The 19,825-nt window shown below is 43.8% G+C and overlaps 2 protein-coding genes across 2 annotated transcripts; one reads left to right on the top strand and one right to left on the bottom strand.

The window, feature by feature from the left end:
• Positions 1–2,738: 2,738 nt before the first annotated feature.
• Positions 2,739–7,972, top strand: plg (plasminogen). The gene is made up of 19 exons (XM_079572200.1): positions 2,739–2,833; positions 3,217–3,352; positions 3,429–3,535; positions 3,653–3,767; positions 3,880–4,019; positions 4,147–4,267; positions 4,343–4,461; positions 4,536–4,698; positions 4,928–5,055; positions 5,126–5,285; positions 5,358–5,536; positions 5,786–5,934; positions 6,141–6,234; positions 6,556–6,670; positions 6,916–6,990; positions 7,068–7,208; positions 7,295–7,401; positions 7,473–7,618; positions 7,692–7,972. The coding sequence occupies exons 1-19, from the start codon at positions 2,785–2,787 to the stop codon at positions 7,851–7,853; spliced, it is 2,406 nt and encodes an 801-aa protein (XP_079428326.1). The 5' UTR covers positions 2,739–2,784; the 3' UTR covers positions 7,854–7,972.
• A 2,117-nt stretch (positions 7,973–10,089) lies between these two features.
• slc22a2 (solute carrier family 22 member 2) lies at positions 10,090–19,759 on the bottom strand. Its single transcript, XM_079572560.1, has 23 exons — positions 19,160–19,759; positions 18,835–18,938; positions 18,554–18,708; positions 17,977–18,145; positions 17,129–17,243; positions 16,901–17,001; positions 16,510–16,724; positions 15,951–16,059; positions 15,767–15,879; positions 15,591–15,690; positions 15,188–15,274; positions 13,402–13,825; positions 13,148–13,195; positions 12,657–12,760; positions 12,425–12,579; positions 12,137–12,305; positions 11,807–11,924; positions 11,638–11,747; positions 11,355–11,569; positions 11,139–11,247; positions 10,895–11,007; positions 10,644–10,743; positions 10,090–10,196 (listed from the first exon to the last, which is right to left on the bottom strand). Exons 1-23 carry the CDS (start codon positions 19,562–19,564, stop codon positions 10,133–10,135), a joined length of 3,402 nt encoding a protein of 1,133 aa, XP_079428686.1. The 5' UTR covers positions 19,565–19,759; the 3' UTR covers positions 10,090–10,132.
• Between the last annotated feature and the right edge of the window lie 66 nt (positions 19,760–19,825).

Genomic DNA, 19,825 nt, shown 5'->3' with positions numbered 1-19,825 from the left:
TGGAAAATGCACTCAATTCCACTAACAATGTTTCAAAAAGTATTAAAGGTGTACAATAGTTGTGTCGGATCAAAGCCTTTCCCGTGTCCATTACTGGAACCTTTTAATGTACAGTAAGAATAGAAAAAGATGACACACTGAAAGAGTCACAGATGAGGTTTTTTTCCCTTGTCAATCAATCCCGGAGGCCGCGGTCTGACGGGCTCGCTCCAACAATTAAAAACAAAATGCCATATTGAATGAAACGATCAACTGCGCAGACAAAAAGGAGTGCGCTTTAATCAGTGCCAAAAGTTCAGAGTCAATTTGTTCCGAGGCAGAAAGTGTGGGGGGGAAAAAACAGATCAAAAAGAACTGGCAAAGCGGAAAACACGATACATTTCTGTAAAACATTCACAGCCAATGTCATCTCATACACTTTCAGTCTCATCTCCGACGCAGCAGCAGAGCATCAGCCCCCTCAGCCTCTCCGTCTCCTCTTCTTACCACCTCCAGGGTACAAAAGCACCACGGTAATCTGTTCATCATGTTTATCAGTGTAAACGGACACATTAAACAATTCAATAAACCTTAACTTGTTCTTTCTCGGATTTGAATCCATCAATAAAGAGAAATAGAGAATGTCTCTTTTATTATTTGTATTATTATTTTATTTTTCAAATGTATGAATAAGTACTTAATCTCAGGAAGTAATCTTTATACACATTAAGTGGGGTTTGTTTGCACCTATAGCAAACAGTCTGCTGAAGATATAAATTAGTCCGTTCAGTCGAGGTTCTCCACAGAATGAGATCAGCGCTGCCATCTGGTGGACCCTTAAGGTCATAGCAAGACAGTAGACTTGTTTACTAAAAAGTCTCGTGAGTGGTCTCCAGGGCCGGCCCCAGCCAATGTGGTGCCCGAGGCAAGACTGGGAGGAAGATTAAAAGAATTAGAACGTATACATGAAAGAAACCGCTCAATAATTAAAATCCAGTCAATCCTATAATGGACATATCTGATCATTTTTCTGAAGCATTAACAGCAATTATACAGCCTTTTCTGAAATTTCTTGACCCAAATGGCTTTCCATATTTCCCTACATTTTAGCTGCTTTGGCTGCCAGTGCATTTCAACCCTTGTTTTATTCTACTAGTGTTAGGATTTTTTACCCCCACATTTTTAAAGCTGCATTATGCAACTTTTTATAGGGAAAAAAAAAGTTGCCATTTGTGTGTATTTGATCGTATGGTGACCCAGCAGCTGTATGAGTGGTCAGCATGGTGCCTTTACTTTCCATCACAGTGGGCTCTAGGATGCTCCAGAATCAGTTGTTTGGAAGGTTTTCACTGCTGATGGAGCCTCTCACCAGAAAACCCCCAAAACAATTAATCCTGGAGCATCTTTGAGACCACTGGGATGGAAAGTAAAGGCACCATGCTGAACAGTTATACAGCCACTGGGTCACTACAAGTTCACATAAGCACAAATATCAACTTTTTTTCCCCCCCATAAAAAGTTGCATAATGCACCTTTAATCGGAACATGATTAAAGGTTAATCCATACTCCGATGTTTTATGGATTGAGTTGATCTGAATTGTATGCATGTGCTCTAAATAACGTTGCCTCGCCCACAACAGTTTTATTTGAGGGGGGAGCCTTCACTTCTGATGTGAATATTTACAAATGTTCACAGCCATGTTCCACAGCTCCCTGGAGGCGCAGGAGGACCAGGGTCTCTCACTCTCTGTATCACTTTCCCTTACAATGTTAAGTGCAAACGTAGGCAATGTTGTAGATGGCGAGGGTATGAACTATAGGGTTAAAAAAAATAATAAAGTGCAATGGGGCACGGGGTCACCTGTCCCTAGGGCCGGCCCTGGAGACATTTTTAATACATTCAAAACCTAATAATACAAAATGAAAAGATAAAAGGACTAACAATGTGATAACAAAACAAAAACTCCAAATATATCATTCATTTACACTCATTTTTGGGTTGGAAACTGGATAGATGTAGGTCATTTTGTAATGTGATGTTTGTGTCTTTTGGACGTTGTTCCCTTTGAGCTGAAGATTAACTTCATGTATTGATCCGAACAAAATCAGGGCAGTGTTATTGAGTCTGAGAGACTAGCCTTCATTGATTCTGAGGAAGAAAGTTTGGAATTAAAATAGGACCTTAACATTTACAAATCGTTAGACACATAGCATACTTGCATAGGTCATTTTTGTATATTGTTACAATGGGAATAAGAGAATTCCAATGTGTTGCCTAAAAAAACATGTTATCCAAAAACAGTGGAACACTTAGTTAGGCAATTATGCTATGTGGCTAACGAACGAAATGCTCTTTTAACAGGCACTAGTTTAGACACTGATGCAAAACGTGTTACTGAGATGTGATTTTTCTTCACTGGTTTAATATAAAATGGCCTTTAAAAACAAAAATGATCTATTGAACTGTTGATCAATACTGTAAAACCCTGTTTTTCAAAATAGTTCTCCATTGAGATTTTGATAAGAAGTCGTCATGTGATTTCTAAATGGTTAAAGGTCAGACCAATTTCAGCCGTCAATCCTCAGTCAGATCTCAAACCATCAGAGCGAGGTAGGAATATAACACCAAACACTTTACAGAATATTATTGGGAAAACATCTGGGGGATTTGTGCTGCTGTGACGTCTGTGTTGGGCCAATGATTGATAGAGTCTGAGGTACATGTGTCCCGTGAAAGTGCAGTGGACCTAGTGCGGTATCAGGAGGGACCTCTGTGGATGATGTGCTGCTGTTGAAGCTGAAATATGGATCTGATCGCTGCCGCTCTGTGCTTTGGAGCCCTGCTCTGCTCTGGTAAGAATATCAAAGTACATACCGATGAAGGGATTATTCCAAACGAAATCTTGTGTAATTCGTTTCTTGTTTCATTTACCGCCGATGTAGACTTTACACTTTACTCAACCAGGTTTACCCAAAGAAGGGCCTTGATCAATAGATGTTGAAGCAGTAATGCACTGTGGCCTGACAAACAAACAGGAGATTTTCAAAAAACTATATCACTGACTGTGAAACAATTTACAGCAACTATACAAGCCGTTTCCCACAATCTGAATGGTCTCTCTCTCACTGTCAAAATCCTTTTAGCAACTTGTGCAACACACAATCGTTTGCTCTGTGGTTCGTGGACTTTTCTTTCACCGTTCTTTGCATATGATCACTATTTTTGTTTATTCCAGTGAGTGCTACAGATGTGGACGGTTACTCCAAAACTGAAGGTGCTTGGGTCCTGTCGCTGCAGAAAAGACAGTACTCTGTAAATACAGCGGCCGAATGTGCTGCTAAATGTAATGACGAAACTGCCTTCACGTGCAAGTAAGCTCTACATGAACTCCTGCTTCTGTGCTCGAACAGGTCAATAACTGTCCCTGACTCTTGTGCGATTGAACAGATCATTCATATATGTGGAGAAGGACCAGGAATGTTGGACCGCGGAGGCCAACTCCAAAACTGAATTGGTCCTGAGAAGAAGCAGCACCACCTTCTATGAGAAAGATGGCAAGTACACCGTCTGTCTGATGAGAATTCATAAGCAAAACAATTGAAACATAGTTTTGGATTCATTTCATGATATTGACTTTGAAGTTTACTCTTGGTCTTTGTTATCTTTGACAGAATACCTCCTTGAGTGTGTCAATGGATTAGGGACAGACTATAGAGGGACCAAGTTCAGAACCAAAACAGGAAAGACCTGCCAGCGCTGGGAATCCAAAACCCCACATAAGCCAAAGTAAGACCACCACATACTCAGGGAATTTGCTAATGCATATTATTGTAAAACTAAACATGGTTTGACAAATAAAAAATCTTGAATCTTGAATCTAAAACCTCTTTTGCTTTAGCATCACGCCCCAGAGCCACCCTCGGGCCGATCTGGTCTCAAACTTCTGTAGGAATCCTGACGAAGACAGCGGAGGCCCGTGGTGCTACACCACTGACCCCAGCAAACGCTGGGAGCACTGCAACGTGCCCAGCTGCACTGGTAACACTCGTATAGGGCTGAGAGCTTATACTAAATATATATTTATATGGGGTTGACAGTACAACACAAAGATACTTATGTGGAGATATCACCATCATGGCGTGTATTGAATAGAGTTATGTTTCAGAGGAGTGCATCCAGTGCAGTGGGGAGAACTACAGAGGGAAGACGTCCACCACAGAGAACGGCTTCACTTGTCAGCGCTGGGACTCCCAGAAACCTCACAACCACGGATACATTCCCACCGCGTGAGCTGCCTTTACACTCACTCTGTTACTGCCTGTTGACCCATAGACCTAACTGTACCGTTTATATAACTGCAGTCTCCCAGATAAGTATCTGGAGGAGAATTACTGCAGGAACCCAGATGGAGACCCTCGGCCCTGGTGCTTCACCACCAGCCCCTCCAAACGCTGGGACTTCTGCTCCATCCCACGCTGCAGTAAGAGCAACTCCATTAAAAAAGTGAAGTTAACTGTCAACAGTCCCCAGTGATTATATGGTCTTTATGTGTAGCATCGGAGCCTCCCACCATAGTGCCGGAGCTGACCTGTGCCTCAGGTGAAGGCACTGCCTACAGGGGAACCATCGCTGTCACTGAGTCTGGAAAAACCTGCCAGAGATGGTCCAGCCAAACGCCTCACAAGCACAACCGCAGCCCTGACAACTACCCCTGCAAGTAAGTCTCCAACATCCAAATATGTAGAAGGACCATGTTCAAGGTTATTAGAAACCAGAACAATAAAATAAGTTGTGTATATTCATAGAGCTTGAATGAAGTAAACCCACAAGTTGTTGAATGTAGATTGAATGCCATCATTTGAATGGGCTGTCCATGGCTTAATAACAGCACATTCACTCCTATTTTACATACTTACACACTTTACATATCCTCTTTTGTATTTTAGAGGCCTTGACAACAACTACTGTCGTAACCCCGACAACGAGAGGCAGCCTTGGTGCTACACCACGGACCCCAACACTCGCTGGGAGTACTGCACCGTGCCCAGCTGCACCAACGCCCCCGGGCCCCCAGGTACAGGGCCAGATGGTAAAGGTAACACTGTCCTCGTTCAGTGTAAAACAATGTAAGCTGTTCTGTACAGATGAGCCAGTGATCCCGACTGAGGAGGACGACTGTTATGTGGGTGATGGCACCACTTATCGAGGTGTCACTTCAGCGACGATCAGTGGAAAGACGTGTCAGGTCTGGAGCTCCATGACCCCACACAGCCACCAGAAAACACCCCAGAACTTCCCCAATGCGTAAGCGCTGCAGTCTTGCAGAACGATTTCTTATCAGCAGTGGTCTGTTATTGTCCCTTATGTGCGTTTCAGGGATTTGAGAAGGAACTTGTGTAGGAACCCCGACGGTGACCGCGCGCCCTGGTGCTACACCATGGACCCTAAAGTCCGCTGGGAGTACTGCAACCTGGAAAAATGCTCCAGCTCCAGCGCCATCACCACTAAAGCTCCACCCAGACCCCCCACTGCCACACAGACCCCCGCAGTGAGAGGTACAACAAGTGCTGCATCATATCCAGCTAGCTACAAGTTGTATATAAACATTAAAGTGAGCAACGGAATTAGTATTAAATATGAAAACGAAAATCCAAACATTTGTCAGCTTGACTTTTAAACAGTATATGGGACAGAGGGGTGTGAATACAGATCGTTTTACGCCTCGGGCCCCAGCAGATCTGCTGACGGCCCTGTCTACCAGTATCTACCTGCTGGATGATTGTATCCTTGTGTGTGTCTACCAGACTGTAAAATTGGCAGTGGATCCACATACAGAGGTCCCACATCGATGACAGTGGCTGGTGTGACGTGTCAGGCCTGGAACGCTCAAAGCCCCCACCAACACAACAGCTTCACCCAAGAGACACACCCCACCAAGGGGCTGGACGGCAACGTAAGCCATTAACATCTCGATCAGAATGTGATGGGCCCGCCACTGTTTGTCAATAAGAAGCAGAAGGTGTGGTAAAGGATGCATGGCTGACAGACCTAAGAGATTTATGGAGTGAAAGAGCAAATAAAGTTAGTTGCTAGAAGAAGCCATGTCAGTGTTCAAATGGTCACCTTTTGCCTTCTGACACTCGTCCTTCTCTTTTTCAGAGCTGCAGAAACCCAGACAATGACGTGAACGGTCCATGGTGCTACACGACTGACCGTAACAAGAAATGGGACTACTGCAAGATCCCGGACTGTGGTGAGTGGCAAAAGCTGCAGAGGTGGGAAGAAGAGCAACCAAATTTACTTTACAATAATGTGACTCAAGGTGAAGCAAAAAGCAACCATTCAAAGATTACTTGAGTATGAGTGGAAAAAGATGGAAATACTGCTTGTGAACTGAGTATGAGTTAAGCGTTAAAGGCTGAATCATGTTTTGGTAGTGGAGTAATTCGAAAGACAAAACATAAAAGCTTCTTGCATGGAGCTTCTTTTTACATGTAAACCAAGTATGGCAGTATGGGATTAGATACCATCTACTTCTTTACTAGTTTGAACCCATTCTGTGTGTGTCTTGAAGGCGGTCTGAACTGTGGGTCTCCAGTGATCAAACCGAAGAGGTGTTTTGGGCGGATTGTGGGCGGCTGTGTGTCTAAAGCTCACTCCTGGCCCTGGCAAATCAGCCTCCGCACCAGGTCAGTACTCAAGACATTATAAAGGACTTCATTAAGACGTTGACATTATATGGAAATGCTCAAAAGCCAAGAATAAGTTGGGTAGAGCCATCAAAGGCTGAGTGCTACTAATGGTAAAGGCCCTGGCGTTTGAAAGTCAGTATTGCTTTGATGACAGTAGCAGTAGTTCTAGTTTAAATACCTTAAAACAAATTTGAACATGCCTCCATCATGATCTTTATTTTTTTCCCGGTGGTCTCTCTTAGGAGCGGGGTCCATTTCTGTGGAGGGACTCTGATTCATCCTCAGTGGGTTCTCACAGCCACTCACTGCTTGGAGAGGTCGGTCCAAGTTTTTTTCTTTTTTCCTTCCAGGAATCGACACGAGCCTTTTCTAACAGCCCTGCTTGTTGTGACAGGTCGAAGCGTCCGTCAGATTATAAGGTGGTACTGGGCACCCACACGGAGCGGGCCACCGAGCCGTCCAAACAGGAGCGCAGGCTGGAGAAGATGGTGCTGGAGCCTGGCGGTGCGGACATCGCCATGCTCAAACTGGACAGGTACAGGTTCACTGTTTTATGTCTTTGCTATGTTTTGAATGTCTGCATAGTCAAGTATTCGGAATTAAATACATTTATATTTTCAGCCCTGTTACAATCAATGACAAAGTCCTCCCCGCGTGCCTGCCCGACAAAGACTACATCGTCCCCAGTAGAACAGAGTGCTATGTGACGGGATGGGGCGAGACACAAGGTCAAATCTTTTGTCCTCGTATTGTGCTTCAAATAAACCTGGTGGATCGCTTTACAGTCCGAATGTTGCAGGAACCGGAGGAGACGGGGTGCTGAAGGAAACGGGGTTCCCTGTGATCGAGAATAAGATCTGTAACCGGCCGTCGTACCTGAACGGCCGAGTCAAAGATCACGAGATGTGCGCGGGAAATATAGAGGGAGGCTCAGACAGCTGCCAGGTAATCAATCTATCCACAAACCATTAATCCATCCATTCTTTCCCAAACTAATATGTGTAAGTCATGTTCATAGGGAGACAGTGGGGGGCCTCTGGTGTGCTACGCCCAGAACAAGTACGTGGTGCAGGGCGTGACCTCGTGGGGTCTGGGCTGTGCCAACCCAATGAAACCCGGAGTCTACGCTCGGGTGTCCAAGTTCACCGACTGGATTGACCGAACCATCAAGACTAATTGAAACAACAACACACTTTTACTATTTGAATAGGATGCATTTTAACACTGACAGCTTTTTGTGGCGATAATTCATTGATTTGTACATTTCAAGTTGTGTTTCTCTGTTACTGAAGTCCATAAATAAAGTACCTTCATATTTTACATTCACTGATCAGGTACTTTTACTTCTACCCAAGTACAAACCATTTAATGTGAAAGTGTATTGGGAAGGACTGGAGAATCATGTGTTAAACAAGATTTCACAAAATTTTTGGGTACAGAAAAGCACTCCCACAATCGCACCTCTGTCTGCTGCAGCGCTGTTCAGCTTTTCCATTTGGAGATTGTTTTTTCTGAATTGACAAATACAGAAATAAAAGGTAGTAATGGAAGTAATTATTAAAAAAAACAACTTCACTATGGGTGCTTTGTGAAAGGAAAAATAAAGGACATTATTTCAGAAGAGTAGTTTTATCACATTACTGGGCATAATGAGCATCAAAAGGTCAAAGATAAACAGCTGAAGTTATTTATTTATTTATTTATGGACCTGTATTTAACCAGGATAGTCCCACTGAGATAAAGATCCTGTTTTTCAGGAGAGTCCTGGCCCCAGAGGGAAATCAATTGTACATGTTTCAGTGGTAGGGAAAACCGGAGTTGACTAACTATATTGCAGGTAGTTTTCACTTCTAGGAGTAACCGGCCGTCACATTGCACGTGAATGTGCTGTATGAGTGAAGAGTCAGAGGGGCTGTCATGTCAGTCAGACCCATAGACTGTCAAATTAAGAATGGACTGAGGGAGCGACGCTCAGTGTGGGCTAGCTGAAGCTTGTTCATGCTAGTCATTCGGCTGAGTTTTTAGAGAGAATAGTTAAAGGATAAAATTAGGACGATGTTGTGCATGTTAAGACAAACATGTGGTGGTGAGGATGACGAGGCTGTGTTCAGTAATGACTTAGAGGAGCAAGATAGCTTCAATGGAAAGTCCACAGGAGACATGAACCTCCGGAGCCAGCTGCCATTTCCTTATGGTTACAGGAAGAAGTCAGCCTTAATAAGTCCATTCTTAATTGTACAGTCTATGGTCAGCCTATACAGATAATCTTTCAACCAGTGCATGAGGAATGAATGAATCATGGACTACCGTTTCAGAAAGTTGTGCAAAATTATGACCTAATAATGAGTGAGATCCTGTTGTGGTGTTTTGAAAAAAAAAAAATAGGCTAGATGCAAATTAAATAAATATCAACAAATGTATCAAACAAAATGTCAAAACCCCTCTTCAAAGCTACAATAACTAAATGTACATAAATTGGGTTGTGGGGCCCTCTAGTGGGCAACGTAAAGACTGACCAGAATACCACGGGAACGTCACAGAACAAAGGCAGATGATGGGGCCTTTGTCCAACATGACATTTAACAAGTATGGCCAAATTGGTCGGCGCAGTTAGGTGTTTTTTCAGGTTACTATAAATTCTAACTTGTATACAGCCTGAAAGTAATAACACGCGGCATAATATAATTTTATATGGTTTTATATGGAGAAAATGTAGCAATTCTTAACCAAAACCAACATGACAAAAAAAGATAGTGGGAGATTTATTTTCGTTTTGATCCGTATTAATGTGTGCCTACTTTCTTTGTAACTTGTGCCACTAATGTTTAAATATTAATAATTGTATTTCTAACTCTAGTTATTTGTTACACTACTTGTTATTCTTTATATGTCACATTGGGGCTATACCATCATAAAGTCTCATTAAAACAAAACATTAAAGAATAATAAAATGGGTTGTGAAACACTCCTAAACTCCTAAGTTCTTGGATCCTTTACCCTGAAAAATTGAAAGTTGGAGGAATGTTTCTTGGTAGTCAATGATTTCAAACACACTTTTTATACTTGACTATACTATACTATACTTGACTATTGTTTGTTGCAGTAATTCATTGATTTGTACTTTTCAAGTTGTGTGTCTCTGTAACTGAAGTCCATAAATAAAGTACCTTCACATTTGATGGAGAATTATAGAGTTAATGCGGCCTTCACATATGCCTCACAAATATTTACTGACCTTTCTCAAATTGTACTCCATCCACTTTTCCCAGGACTTCTTTAGTATTTCCCTAACAATATTTACATGATTCACCCCTCTACATTTACTACTTTTACTCCTGCCCCAGTATATAAATTTAAAAAATGCATTCGGGGAGAAACTGTAGAATTCTGTTATTTGGAAAATTGTACAGAAATAGATTTCACAAAAATGGTGGATACAGGAAACCTCTCTTATATCTCTCACACAATCACACCTCTGTCCGCTGCAGCGCTGTTCAGTATTTCCATTTGGGGATTGTGCTTCCTGAATAGACAAATACAGAAATAAAAGGTAAAGAAAGTGATTTATCAAAAAAAACAACCCCCACAAAGCGCTTAAAGAAGAACTAAGTAACTTTTTTACCTTTATAAATCCTCCTCCTTGGCCCAAAAACTACGCTTGCAACTTTCCCTGCTCCGGGTCAGAGGTGCAATACACACTAATAGAGTCATGAAGAAGAAGCTAGCAGGCTAACGGGCAAAGCTAGCTGCGGGCAAGCGCCACTTAAACAGCATTTACAGCCAAGTTTGAGCGAAAAAAAAAAAAAAAAATCTATATTGTGTAATTGGGTTGTGGCAGAATGTACAATATCCCTCTCTCCCTTTGTCTTTTCTGTCAGCGTAGTATTTATTCTGAGTATATACTCCTCTAGGCGCCTGAGTTACTTAGTTCTGCTTTAAACGATGAGTCCTGATGTTGCATTAAGCCTACCTTTTGGGGAATTCTATGTCATCAATTGTTTCGGGTAAAGGAACGCCTTTAGTCTCAGGTAGAAGTAACACCAGACCTCCAGCTACAACGGCTACAGCGCCTGTATCAATGAGAGGGAACAGTATCATCATTGTCAAACACTATGAGCCTTGGGTGGTGCAACAATAGTGTATAATGGCTCATTCATTAACTCACGCAGGCAACTGAACCAACAACCACTTATACCACAATGTTAATGACAATAAGCCTACCAAAGATGATGAGAGGGAGTTCGATCCATACAGCAGCCAGTCGATAAAGGATGATCGGAGATAAAATGCCCCCAATGTCGCACAAAGCAGAGCAGACCGACACGCCAAAGTTTCTAAGGAACAATACATTTTAACAGCAAGCATCATTTTCTTTTATAGCCCAAGAAGTAAAACCATGTGCTGGTTATTAATTCACTGCTTATGCCCCCAAAGATGACACATGAAATGATCGGCGCGAGCTCACCTGACAAACGTGGGGTAAAGTTCATTGTTGACAAAGACCACCATCTCAAAGGCCATTGTGATGCCAAGACGACCAACGCAGGCCACTGCCGTTTTCAACCAGGGCACACCTGCAAAGAGCAAACAGTAAACATCTGTAAATGATGATGCAGCAAAGACGCTAAAATGTTTGGGGTGAGAGGCAACTGAGGGAGAGACAATTTAGGAAAAGACGTACTATCTGGAATAAAAGCTGTGATAAAACACGAAGCCCCAGCCACAAAGTTGGCCATAGCGAAGGGGAGGCGGCGGCCGATCCTCTCGATGGTGAAGAGGATGAGGAAGGCGGCGGGGAACTCCACCAGCCCCGAGATCAGGAAGTCGACGTACACGTTTCCCCCCGTGATCCCCACTCTCATGATCAGGCCCTGGTACACCATAGCACTGCAGAACCTGCGCAGTGGTCACTCTTATTAGATCCAACACAGGTTTAACACAAAACACGCAGCGATGTCTCTGACCAGTTGAACATGAAGATGAACGTGTGCTTCCTCATGTTGGGCGTCCTGAACAGGTCCAGCAGAGACGCGGAGGGAGAGTCCCCGGGCTCGTCCGTCAGGGCCTCGAAGGACTAAAGTCAAAGAGATCATAGAGTGCACAGTCGAATGAAGTATTGTAAGGCACTTTTACCTCAGTGTTTTTGACAGACAGGTTTTGCTTGTTTTCTTTGGCCATTTTCTCTGTGATCTTTAGAGCTTCGGACGTCCTGTTCTGAGAGAGGAGCCAGCGTGGAGATTCAGGGACGAACCTGAGAAGTATAATTGGATGCAAGTAAAATACTCTGCCTGACCAGAATAAAGAAGCCACCAGGTTATTCCATGTGCTCCCTCATGTGCTTTATCTGGCCATAGGGATCATCATAGGGACTGATCATTACCAGTCCCTCTGCATCCTCACACATTCCTGAGGAGAACCAGAGCCTCTCTAAATCATGCGTGTGTTGTTGGAGCGGGGCCTCACCAGAAGTACAAGATGAAGAGCAAGTACGGCGCAGAGGCCACGACCTGCAGCCAGCGCCAGTCTGGGATGCAGTAGGCCACCAGGACCATGAGGATGATGCCCACGCTGATGATCATTTGGTACAGGATGCCCACCAGACGCCGGTACTCCAACCCCACCATCTCTGTCACTGCACGAAGAAAAGGACTTCACAAGAACAGGACCCCAGACACCTCTCTATGTCTCGCATTGTTCTGTATTGGATTATTTTATGCCATAATACTAGAGATAATAATAGAGAATCCTTACGCAGGACATAGCAGGTCATCCAGCTCCCTTTGACCCCCAGACCTAAAACGCCTCGGAGCAGGAGGATGCACAGGAAGTTAGGAGCCAGGGCCACGGCAAAGCCACTGATCATACTCACGACGTTGCACATCAGGAAACACCACCTTCTCCCAAACCTAACAAACATGCACAATGTTGAAACAAATTCTGCGAAAAATCCTATTTTGTCTAAGGAGCAGACTTTTTGTCCAACCTGTCGGCGATGTATCCAAAAACAAAGCTTCCAACGAGGAAGCCCATGTTCAGACTGGACTGATACATGTCCACCAGCCATCCTTCTGAACACACCAGGTCAAACTACAGGGCAGCACAGTAAGTACAAATGTGAAACGAATAGGTTTGTCAGTACAGTGTAATAAATACAAGCCATTGTACAGTAGAAGATGTTACTCATTCACCCACAGAGAGAGTCTGTACACATTTTGCTTGCACATTAGTAAGTGGTGTAAGTGGAGCACACCATCACAGCACCAAAGGCTAAAGGTCTGGATAGCTGCAAACTGTCTGATATGAAGACCAAGAATCTGATTACGATGTGGCTTCTGGAGTTCTCACTCAATCCAATATTGGAGGTTACAATCATTTTCAATATAGCAGGTTCTACTCACTCGCTCATCGACTCTATATGTATGATTGTATCGTTTTAAAGAGTACATTTAAAGTGTAATAAAAGAATTTTCAGACCTCTGTGACAAAAGACTTTTTGCCTTCATAATCGTACTCCCAGCCAATCTGGAGAAAAACATAACGAGAAGTAACTTGATTACAAAGCATGCTATCAAACATACATCAAGAATGATATACATCAGAGTACAAGACTTATTTTAAGGCTCTGCTTGTCCACAGGTGGTTGACTTACAAGATTAAGAGGACAAATTGTTAACATTGAATCATGCGTTACTGGGTTTCAGGGCTGTATAAAAAGAAGTCAGTGAGACCTTGCACTGGGTGATTGAAGCTCCACTCAGCTCCGGATCTTGGCTCAGGTCACAGCTGAGTGCAGTCCTGTTCCAGTCCACGTCGTACTGCAGACAGGAGCTGGGCTGGAGCTCCCCGGATACGTTCACCAATGGCACGGTCCTCCTGACGCCGTCCTGAAGATTCCATCCACACGCCTCCCTCTGCTCTGGTACTGCAGGGTGCCGGCACCAGTGACCCGGGGTGTAGCCCTGGAACACTATCCCCACATAGATCCAGGCCATGGGCAGAGACACCAGGCACAGCAGTGCAAAGATCCGCTTTTGGGACCGTCCGAAGGGCCCCACCTCCACCAGGATGTCATCGAAGCTCACCATCTCTGGGCTCACTACAGACCAACTGAGCAGGCTGGCCGGGCTGGAGGTGCTGAAGTCCAAAAAGCAGCTAATGGTTACAGAAGGCGAAAAGGCACATGCCACTGTTGGGGAAATGTTCAACTAAAATATCAAGTTAAACAGTCAAAAAGGGAAAGCCCTAAAGTGTTCTCGACAGGAGACTCAGACGCCTGTATGTTTTAGTTCTGACTCCCTATGGAAATTCAGATGCAGATAATCCTCCAAACTATTGCATAAGCTCATGCTTAACACATGTGCTCATGAGAAGTGACTTTAGAAAACATAACAAATGCCTTCTGAACAACTCTTTACCGACTATTTCAGTTGTATTTTATTTTTGATGAGTTGTATTTCATAGGTCAGCTCAAAAACACTAGTGTAAACAGACAGCAGTTACTGTTCTGCGAATTCAAAGGAAGTTACTGCTAGTTTATGTACACAAACAAAGTGAACTCCAAACCACTGACTGAATAAACATGAACACTTTATTTATGCAACAATAAATAAGACAGTACTGTACAGGATTTATTTAGACACAATGCTATGATGTGTGTATTCTGAATGCCTTGGCTTAAGGTTAAGGTTAAGCTACACTTTATTGATCCCCATATCTGCATTTAACCCATCCTTCCTCCTGGGGCAACCTGTTGGTCAGCTAATGGTCAGAAACACCTGGCTGGAAGACTAACCGAGTGGACGTGTTTGTAGTGGTAGGGTTAATGCACCAGGAGCAATGGGAGAACATGCAAACTCCACACAGACAGGCCCCGTCCAGGTGGGAATTGAACCCAGGACTTTCTGTGAAGCACGAGCACTAACCGTACCGCCGTTATACTACAGAAGACTGTACCGTTTTTTTCCCCTGGGATTTACTCCCTCAAATTAGTTTTATATTACTAACAAAGCCTTGGATAGAGTTCATGTATGAGCAAAAAATCTTCTATATAATATAAATGATCTCATAATATAAATGATACTATTAAAAAATGATTTGAAAATCAGTTAAACAAACCTTTTGCTACACATTTCATTTTAAATACAAGTCTGCGTTTCTAATTAGTATTTACAGCCACCATCAGTGTTCAATGCTGTTACTGTTACGTGTGACAGTATTTCTCATCAGAATGACCGCTGAAATGTTGGATCTCATGTGTTTCTTCTTCCCCATCCGCGAGTAAAACTAGCAGGATACAGCTCTTGTTTAAAGCATTTGCAACAATAACCCTGTGATGTTTCCCCATTTGGTGAACACAGACGTTTGTAGTACTTCATAATGACTATGGTACACAAATAAATGTCTAAAGTTGGCCTTTTGCTCATGCTATTTCATCACATACATTTTACAGAGCTCCCGCCCGGGGCTTCACAACGAAACACAAATAAATAAGATGATACTCAGATTTCGGGAGACTAAACTACAGCTGTGTCTTTGTTGGAGGTGACGTCGTTGGTCGGCAGGAGGTTGAAAAGCTGCCCATTCTGGTCTCTCCCTTTCATCCTGAATAAAAAAAAAACAAAAGCCGTTAGAACAGATGATAGTATAAGATGTCGGTTCAAGTCCCAGTTTGTGTTTTGTACAATGATCATTTTGCTTTCTTTCCAGATGCTCTTCCTCATTTGGCCTTGTGTGGGCTTAGATCTATGCTGCAATTTAAAATGAATTAGCAGAGCCTGGAAACATGAGGCCCCGCCCGATCCACAGCTGTTGTGTCAATTATTCTGTCTTTATAGGTATAGAATAGCTAGAATTCTAATAAATATACAAACATGTCAATAAAAATGTCTATAAAAAAAGATCATTTGGAAGCAGTCACCTCTCTGGGAACTCGATATCGTCTATGGTGTCTGGCAGTGGTACTCCTCTAGTCTCGGGAAGCATCAAAACCAGCCCACCGGCCAGTATCGCCAAGGAGCCTACGGACAAGACGAGTGAGTTACAACAGGGGCAGGTTTACACTTCATATCGAGACGACAAAAATAAACACCATACCAAAAATGATGAGGGGCAGCTCGAGCCAGATCACGGCCAGTCTGTACAACAGGAACGGCGCGACGATGCCCCCCACGTCACAAAGAGTGGAGCAGACAGACACGCCGAAGTTCCTACACAGGGGAATCCGTCGTTTCAGCGGTGAATAATCCAAACTTTAAGACTATAGCAGCACGGGTTTTACCTGACAAATGTGGGGTAGAGCTCCGTGTTCACAAACACCACCATCTCAAAGGTCATAGTGATGCAGAGACGCCCAACACAGGCCACCGCCGTCTTGAACCAGAACAGACCTGAAAAATGGTCAATGTGAAGTACAATCACTCAAAAATATATATTATTTATTAACAAAAAGCTTACTGCCATTTTACTACAGTATGCACTTTGACTTATTAATCAAGACTGCTTTGAATTCCCTCTAGTGATTCAGCAGTGATTCACAGTAGTGGTGAAAGAAGTTGTAGTGCAAGTTTTTGCCCACAATGTCACCTTGTAAACACTATGGTTCACAAGAAAGGATCCGAGGACCCCTGGAGGTTTTGCAAAGGTACTGCATGGAGCTGGCACATCAGTGTGTCCACTTGTTTTTTGCTGTATTCCTATGAAGTTTAATTGGGGCATGACCAAGCCTTTTGAATGAAAACGACTGGGGGGTGTTTGTGAGCTTGACTTTGGAAATAGTTAAGAAGACAGTTAAGTGTAAACTCATTGAATGTAACCAATACACTGAGTCCAGGACTTACTGTCTGGAATACAAGCTGTGATAAAACACGAGGCTCCGGCCACAAAGTTGGCGGTGGCGAAGGGGAGGCGGCGGCCGATCCTCTCGATGGTGAAGAGGATGAGGAAGGCAGCGGGGAACTCCACCAGCCCCGAGATCAGGAAGTCGATGTACACGTTTCCTCCCAAAATACCCAGCCTCATGATCAGGCCCTGGTACACCACTGCGCTGGTAAACCTGCCCACAATACAGTGACGGACACAGTTGAAATCTGTTGCTCTCAAAGCAGATCGAACAAATGGCCTGAAAGATTTACATCAATAGAGGGCAATGGGGGTGGCCAGGGGGAGCCAGTGCCACCCCTGCCAACCCCCCTTTAGCTCCGCCCCTGCCATGACGATCTGAATACATACCAGTTGTAGCTGAGAATGAATGTGTGCTTCCTCATTTTGGGAGTGCGGATCAGGTCCATGAAGGAGGCCGTGGTGGTGTTGGCGTTGTCATCCGTCAGAGTCTGCAACAGTATTTATCGTTATTGTAACCATTATTGTTTCAGCGATGTAGGTCAAACTCCTCTGCTCTGTTTTCTGCGTTGTGCCGGTGCCTGTTGTGAGTGCAGCTGCGTGTCCAGCAGTTCGTACCTCGATTTGCTTGGACAGGGTCATCCCGTTCTCTTTGGCCATGGCCTCGGTGATTTTTATAGCTCTGTCCTTTTTGTTCTGAGAGAGGAGCCATCGCGGGGACTCAGGGATGAACCTGTGAGAGACGGAATGCTTGTTTATTCGAGAGATTTTGCTGATGATTTTTGCAGTGACATATTAACCTCTTGATTTACAGTTCGGGCTTTACCCAAATCTAAGAGCTTCGTGAACAATGTGTCAAAAAGGCGACTAAAACGAGGATGAAAACGTAGCAAAAGAGCGGCCAAAACGTGGCAAGCGCAACAAAAAAGCAACCAAAGGATAACAGAAAAGTGACAAAATGTAAAGAAGAAGTGACAAATACATGAAGAAAAACAAAAAATTGACAAAAAAAACGGACAAAATGAGAAAAACGTCAAAAAATGAGAAAAAAGTGATGAAAAAGTGATGTAAAAGTGACAAAAAATTGATAAAAATGTGATAAAAAGTAACAAAAAAAGTCACAAAAAAATGACAAAAAAGTGATGAAAAAGTGACGAAAAAGTGATGTAAAAGTGACAAAAAATAGAAAAAAAATTGATAAGTCACAAAAAAGTGACAAAAAAATGACAAAAAAAAGCAAAGAAAAAGTCACAAAAAACCCGCAAAAAGGGTAACAGAAAAGTGACAAAAATTAAACAAAAAAGCAATGAAAAGAAAAAAAGTAAGGAACGCAAGGAAAAAGATCTGTTTAAATGAGGTGGGTCAAATAGGTTAACAGTACAGTCAATGAATGCCAAAATAAATAAATAAACATTAGTTATTATTTGCCAGGTCCAAAAGCGAGCCTGTTATTTGTGCGCTCTCACCAGTAGTACGAGAGGAAGAGGATGTAGGGGACGGTGATGACCACTTGCAGCCAGCGCCAGTCGGTGATGTAGTAGGCCAGCAGAGGCAGGATGAGGATCCCCACGCTGAAGAACATCTGGTACAGCACCCCCACCGTGCGCCTGAACTCGACCCCCACGATCTCTGTGACTGAGAGAGAGGGAACGCAGCAAGAGCAGAGTGAGGGAAGGCTTTCTGTGGCTGACGCACTGATGCACTTGAGCAAAGAAGGAATATGTATAATATTTTAAGAAGAAGAAGGATTACGATCAGTGTTCATTATAAAGTCTGACTGCATTTCTACTGCTAGTTAAATACTAGTGCAATAACAAGTGTTCAGTAGAAAGCATTGACAATAGGAAATAAAGGCAGCACTTCACTTTACAGCACACTAATAGCCTGGTAATAGGATGGGAAAACATTGTGCCAAAACGTGATAATTCTTGTGGCAATCTTAGTCACTTTCCACCACAGCAAGGAAAGTCTGTCTCCTGTTTACCCAGTGACTAGTCAGAAAGCCTGGCCTGGTACGACTGGTTTAAAAGCTGATTGTCTTACTGAGCACGTATCCTGCCACCCAGCCTCCTTTCACCCCAAAGCCGTACAGCGTCCTGAACACTAGTAAGGACACGTAGTTGGGTGCCACGGCAACAAGGATCCCAGCAATCCCATTCAGCAGGTTGGACATCAGAAAGGACAGTTTACGTCCAAACCTGGGCACAACGGGAGGGCAAAAGGCTTAACGACGTTACAAATACTGTGTTTTACTCATGGGTTTCAGGCTCATGTCAAAGAAAGTATAAATACTGATGATATTACTGGTTGCAACACGGCTTTACCTGTCAGCCAGGTATCCAATGGCAATGCTCCCGATGAGGAAACCCACATTGAGAGTGGCCTGGAACATGTCCACCAGCCATGCGTCTGAACACACCAGGTCGAACTGGACACAAGTAAGTTATCTTCAACATGTGAATCTTTTAAAATGAAATTAAGAGACATAAAATTATTTATTTTTCAGGACAGCCACAGGTACAACAATGGAGTGACCCTCTTGATTTATTCAGGTTTGGGACTGCCTCAAAAGAAAGAAACTTGGCATAATACTATGAGAGAAATGTTTATTGTATTATTGTAACGTGGAGCCTACACAGCAACCCTTACCTCAGTGACAAAGGACTGCCTGCCCTCGTAGTCGTACTCCCAGCCGTGTTTGCAGCTGCTCCTCGGGCTCTCGCTCAGCTCTGGCTCTTGGCTCAGGTCACAGCTGAGTGCGGTGCTATTCCAGTCCACGTCGTACTGCAGACAGGAGCTGGGCTGGAGCTCCCCAGACACATTCACCAACGGGACGGTCCTCTTGAGGCCGTCCCTAAGAGTCCATCCACACGTCTTTCTGTGCTCTTGCACCGCGGGCTGCCGGCACCAGTGATCCGGGGTGTAGCCCTGGAACACAATCCCCACATAGACCCCAGCCCACGGCATGGACACCATACACAGCAGGGCAAAGATCCGCTTCTGGCATCGCCCAAACTTCCCTGCTTCCTCCAGAATGTCGTCAAAAGTGGTCATGGTTCACAGCAGTGAGCAGGAGACTAGAATTGGGGATGCTGTGTGGTGTCCCACTGTAGGCTGAGCCTCTGCCTCTCCAGCCTCTGTCCAGGGGAGTTTTAACGGGGCAAGAGAGAGCAAAGGTCCAAGAAGACACAGAGCAGCCGTTAAACATTCAGGGAGTAACTTTGAAGACGTCAGACAGAGGCCCTGCACATGTGAAAATTAACATAAAAATAACAGTAAGTTTGAATCTCCGTCACAAAACTGTCAAATAACACA

Source organism: Gobius niger, assembly GCF_951799975.1.
Source record: "Gobius niger genome assembly, chromosome: 15".
NCBI classification, from domain to species: domain Eukaryota; kingdom Metazoa; phylum Chordata; class Actinopteri; order Gobiiformes; family Gobiidae; genus Gobius; species Gobius niger.
This window is presented reverse-complemented; position numbering and strand designations above follow the sequence as displayed.

What these genes read in the sequence shown, in the direction of transcription:
- plg (XM_079572200.1), top strand. Translation starts at nt 2,785, where the DNA reads ATGGATCTGATCGCTGCCGCTCTGTGCTTTGGAGCCCTGCTCTGCTCT. An exon ending in AAAACCCCACATAAGCCAAA is followed by an intron (nt 3,768 to 3,879) that starts GTAAGACCACCA and finishes CTTTTGCTTTAG; the next exon opens with CATCACGCCCCAGAGCCACC. An exon ending in GCCACTCACTGCTTGGAGAG is followed by an intron (nt 6,991 to 7,067) that starts GTCGGTCCAAGT and finishes TTGTTGTGACAG; the next exon opens with GTCGAAGCGTCCGTCAGATT.
- slc22a2 (XM_079572560.1), bottom strand. Translation starts at nt 19,564, where the DNA reads ATGACCACTTTTGACGACATTCTGGAGGAAGCAGGGAAGTTTGGGCGA. An exon ending in GCTGCCCCTCATCATTTTTG is followed by an intron (nt 15,691 to 15,766) that starts GTATGGTGTTTA and finishes TCTTGTCCGTAG; the next exon opens with GCTCCTTGGCGATACTGGCC. An exon ending in TTCATCTTCATGTTCAACTG is followed by an intron (nt 11,570 to 11,637) that starts GTCAGAGACATC and finishes ACCACTGCGCAG; the next exon opens with GTTCTGCAGTGCTATGGTGT.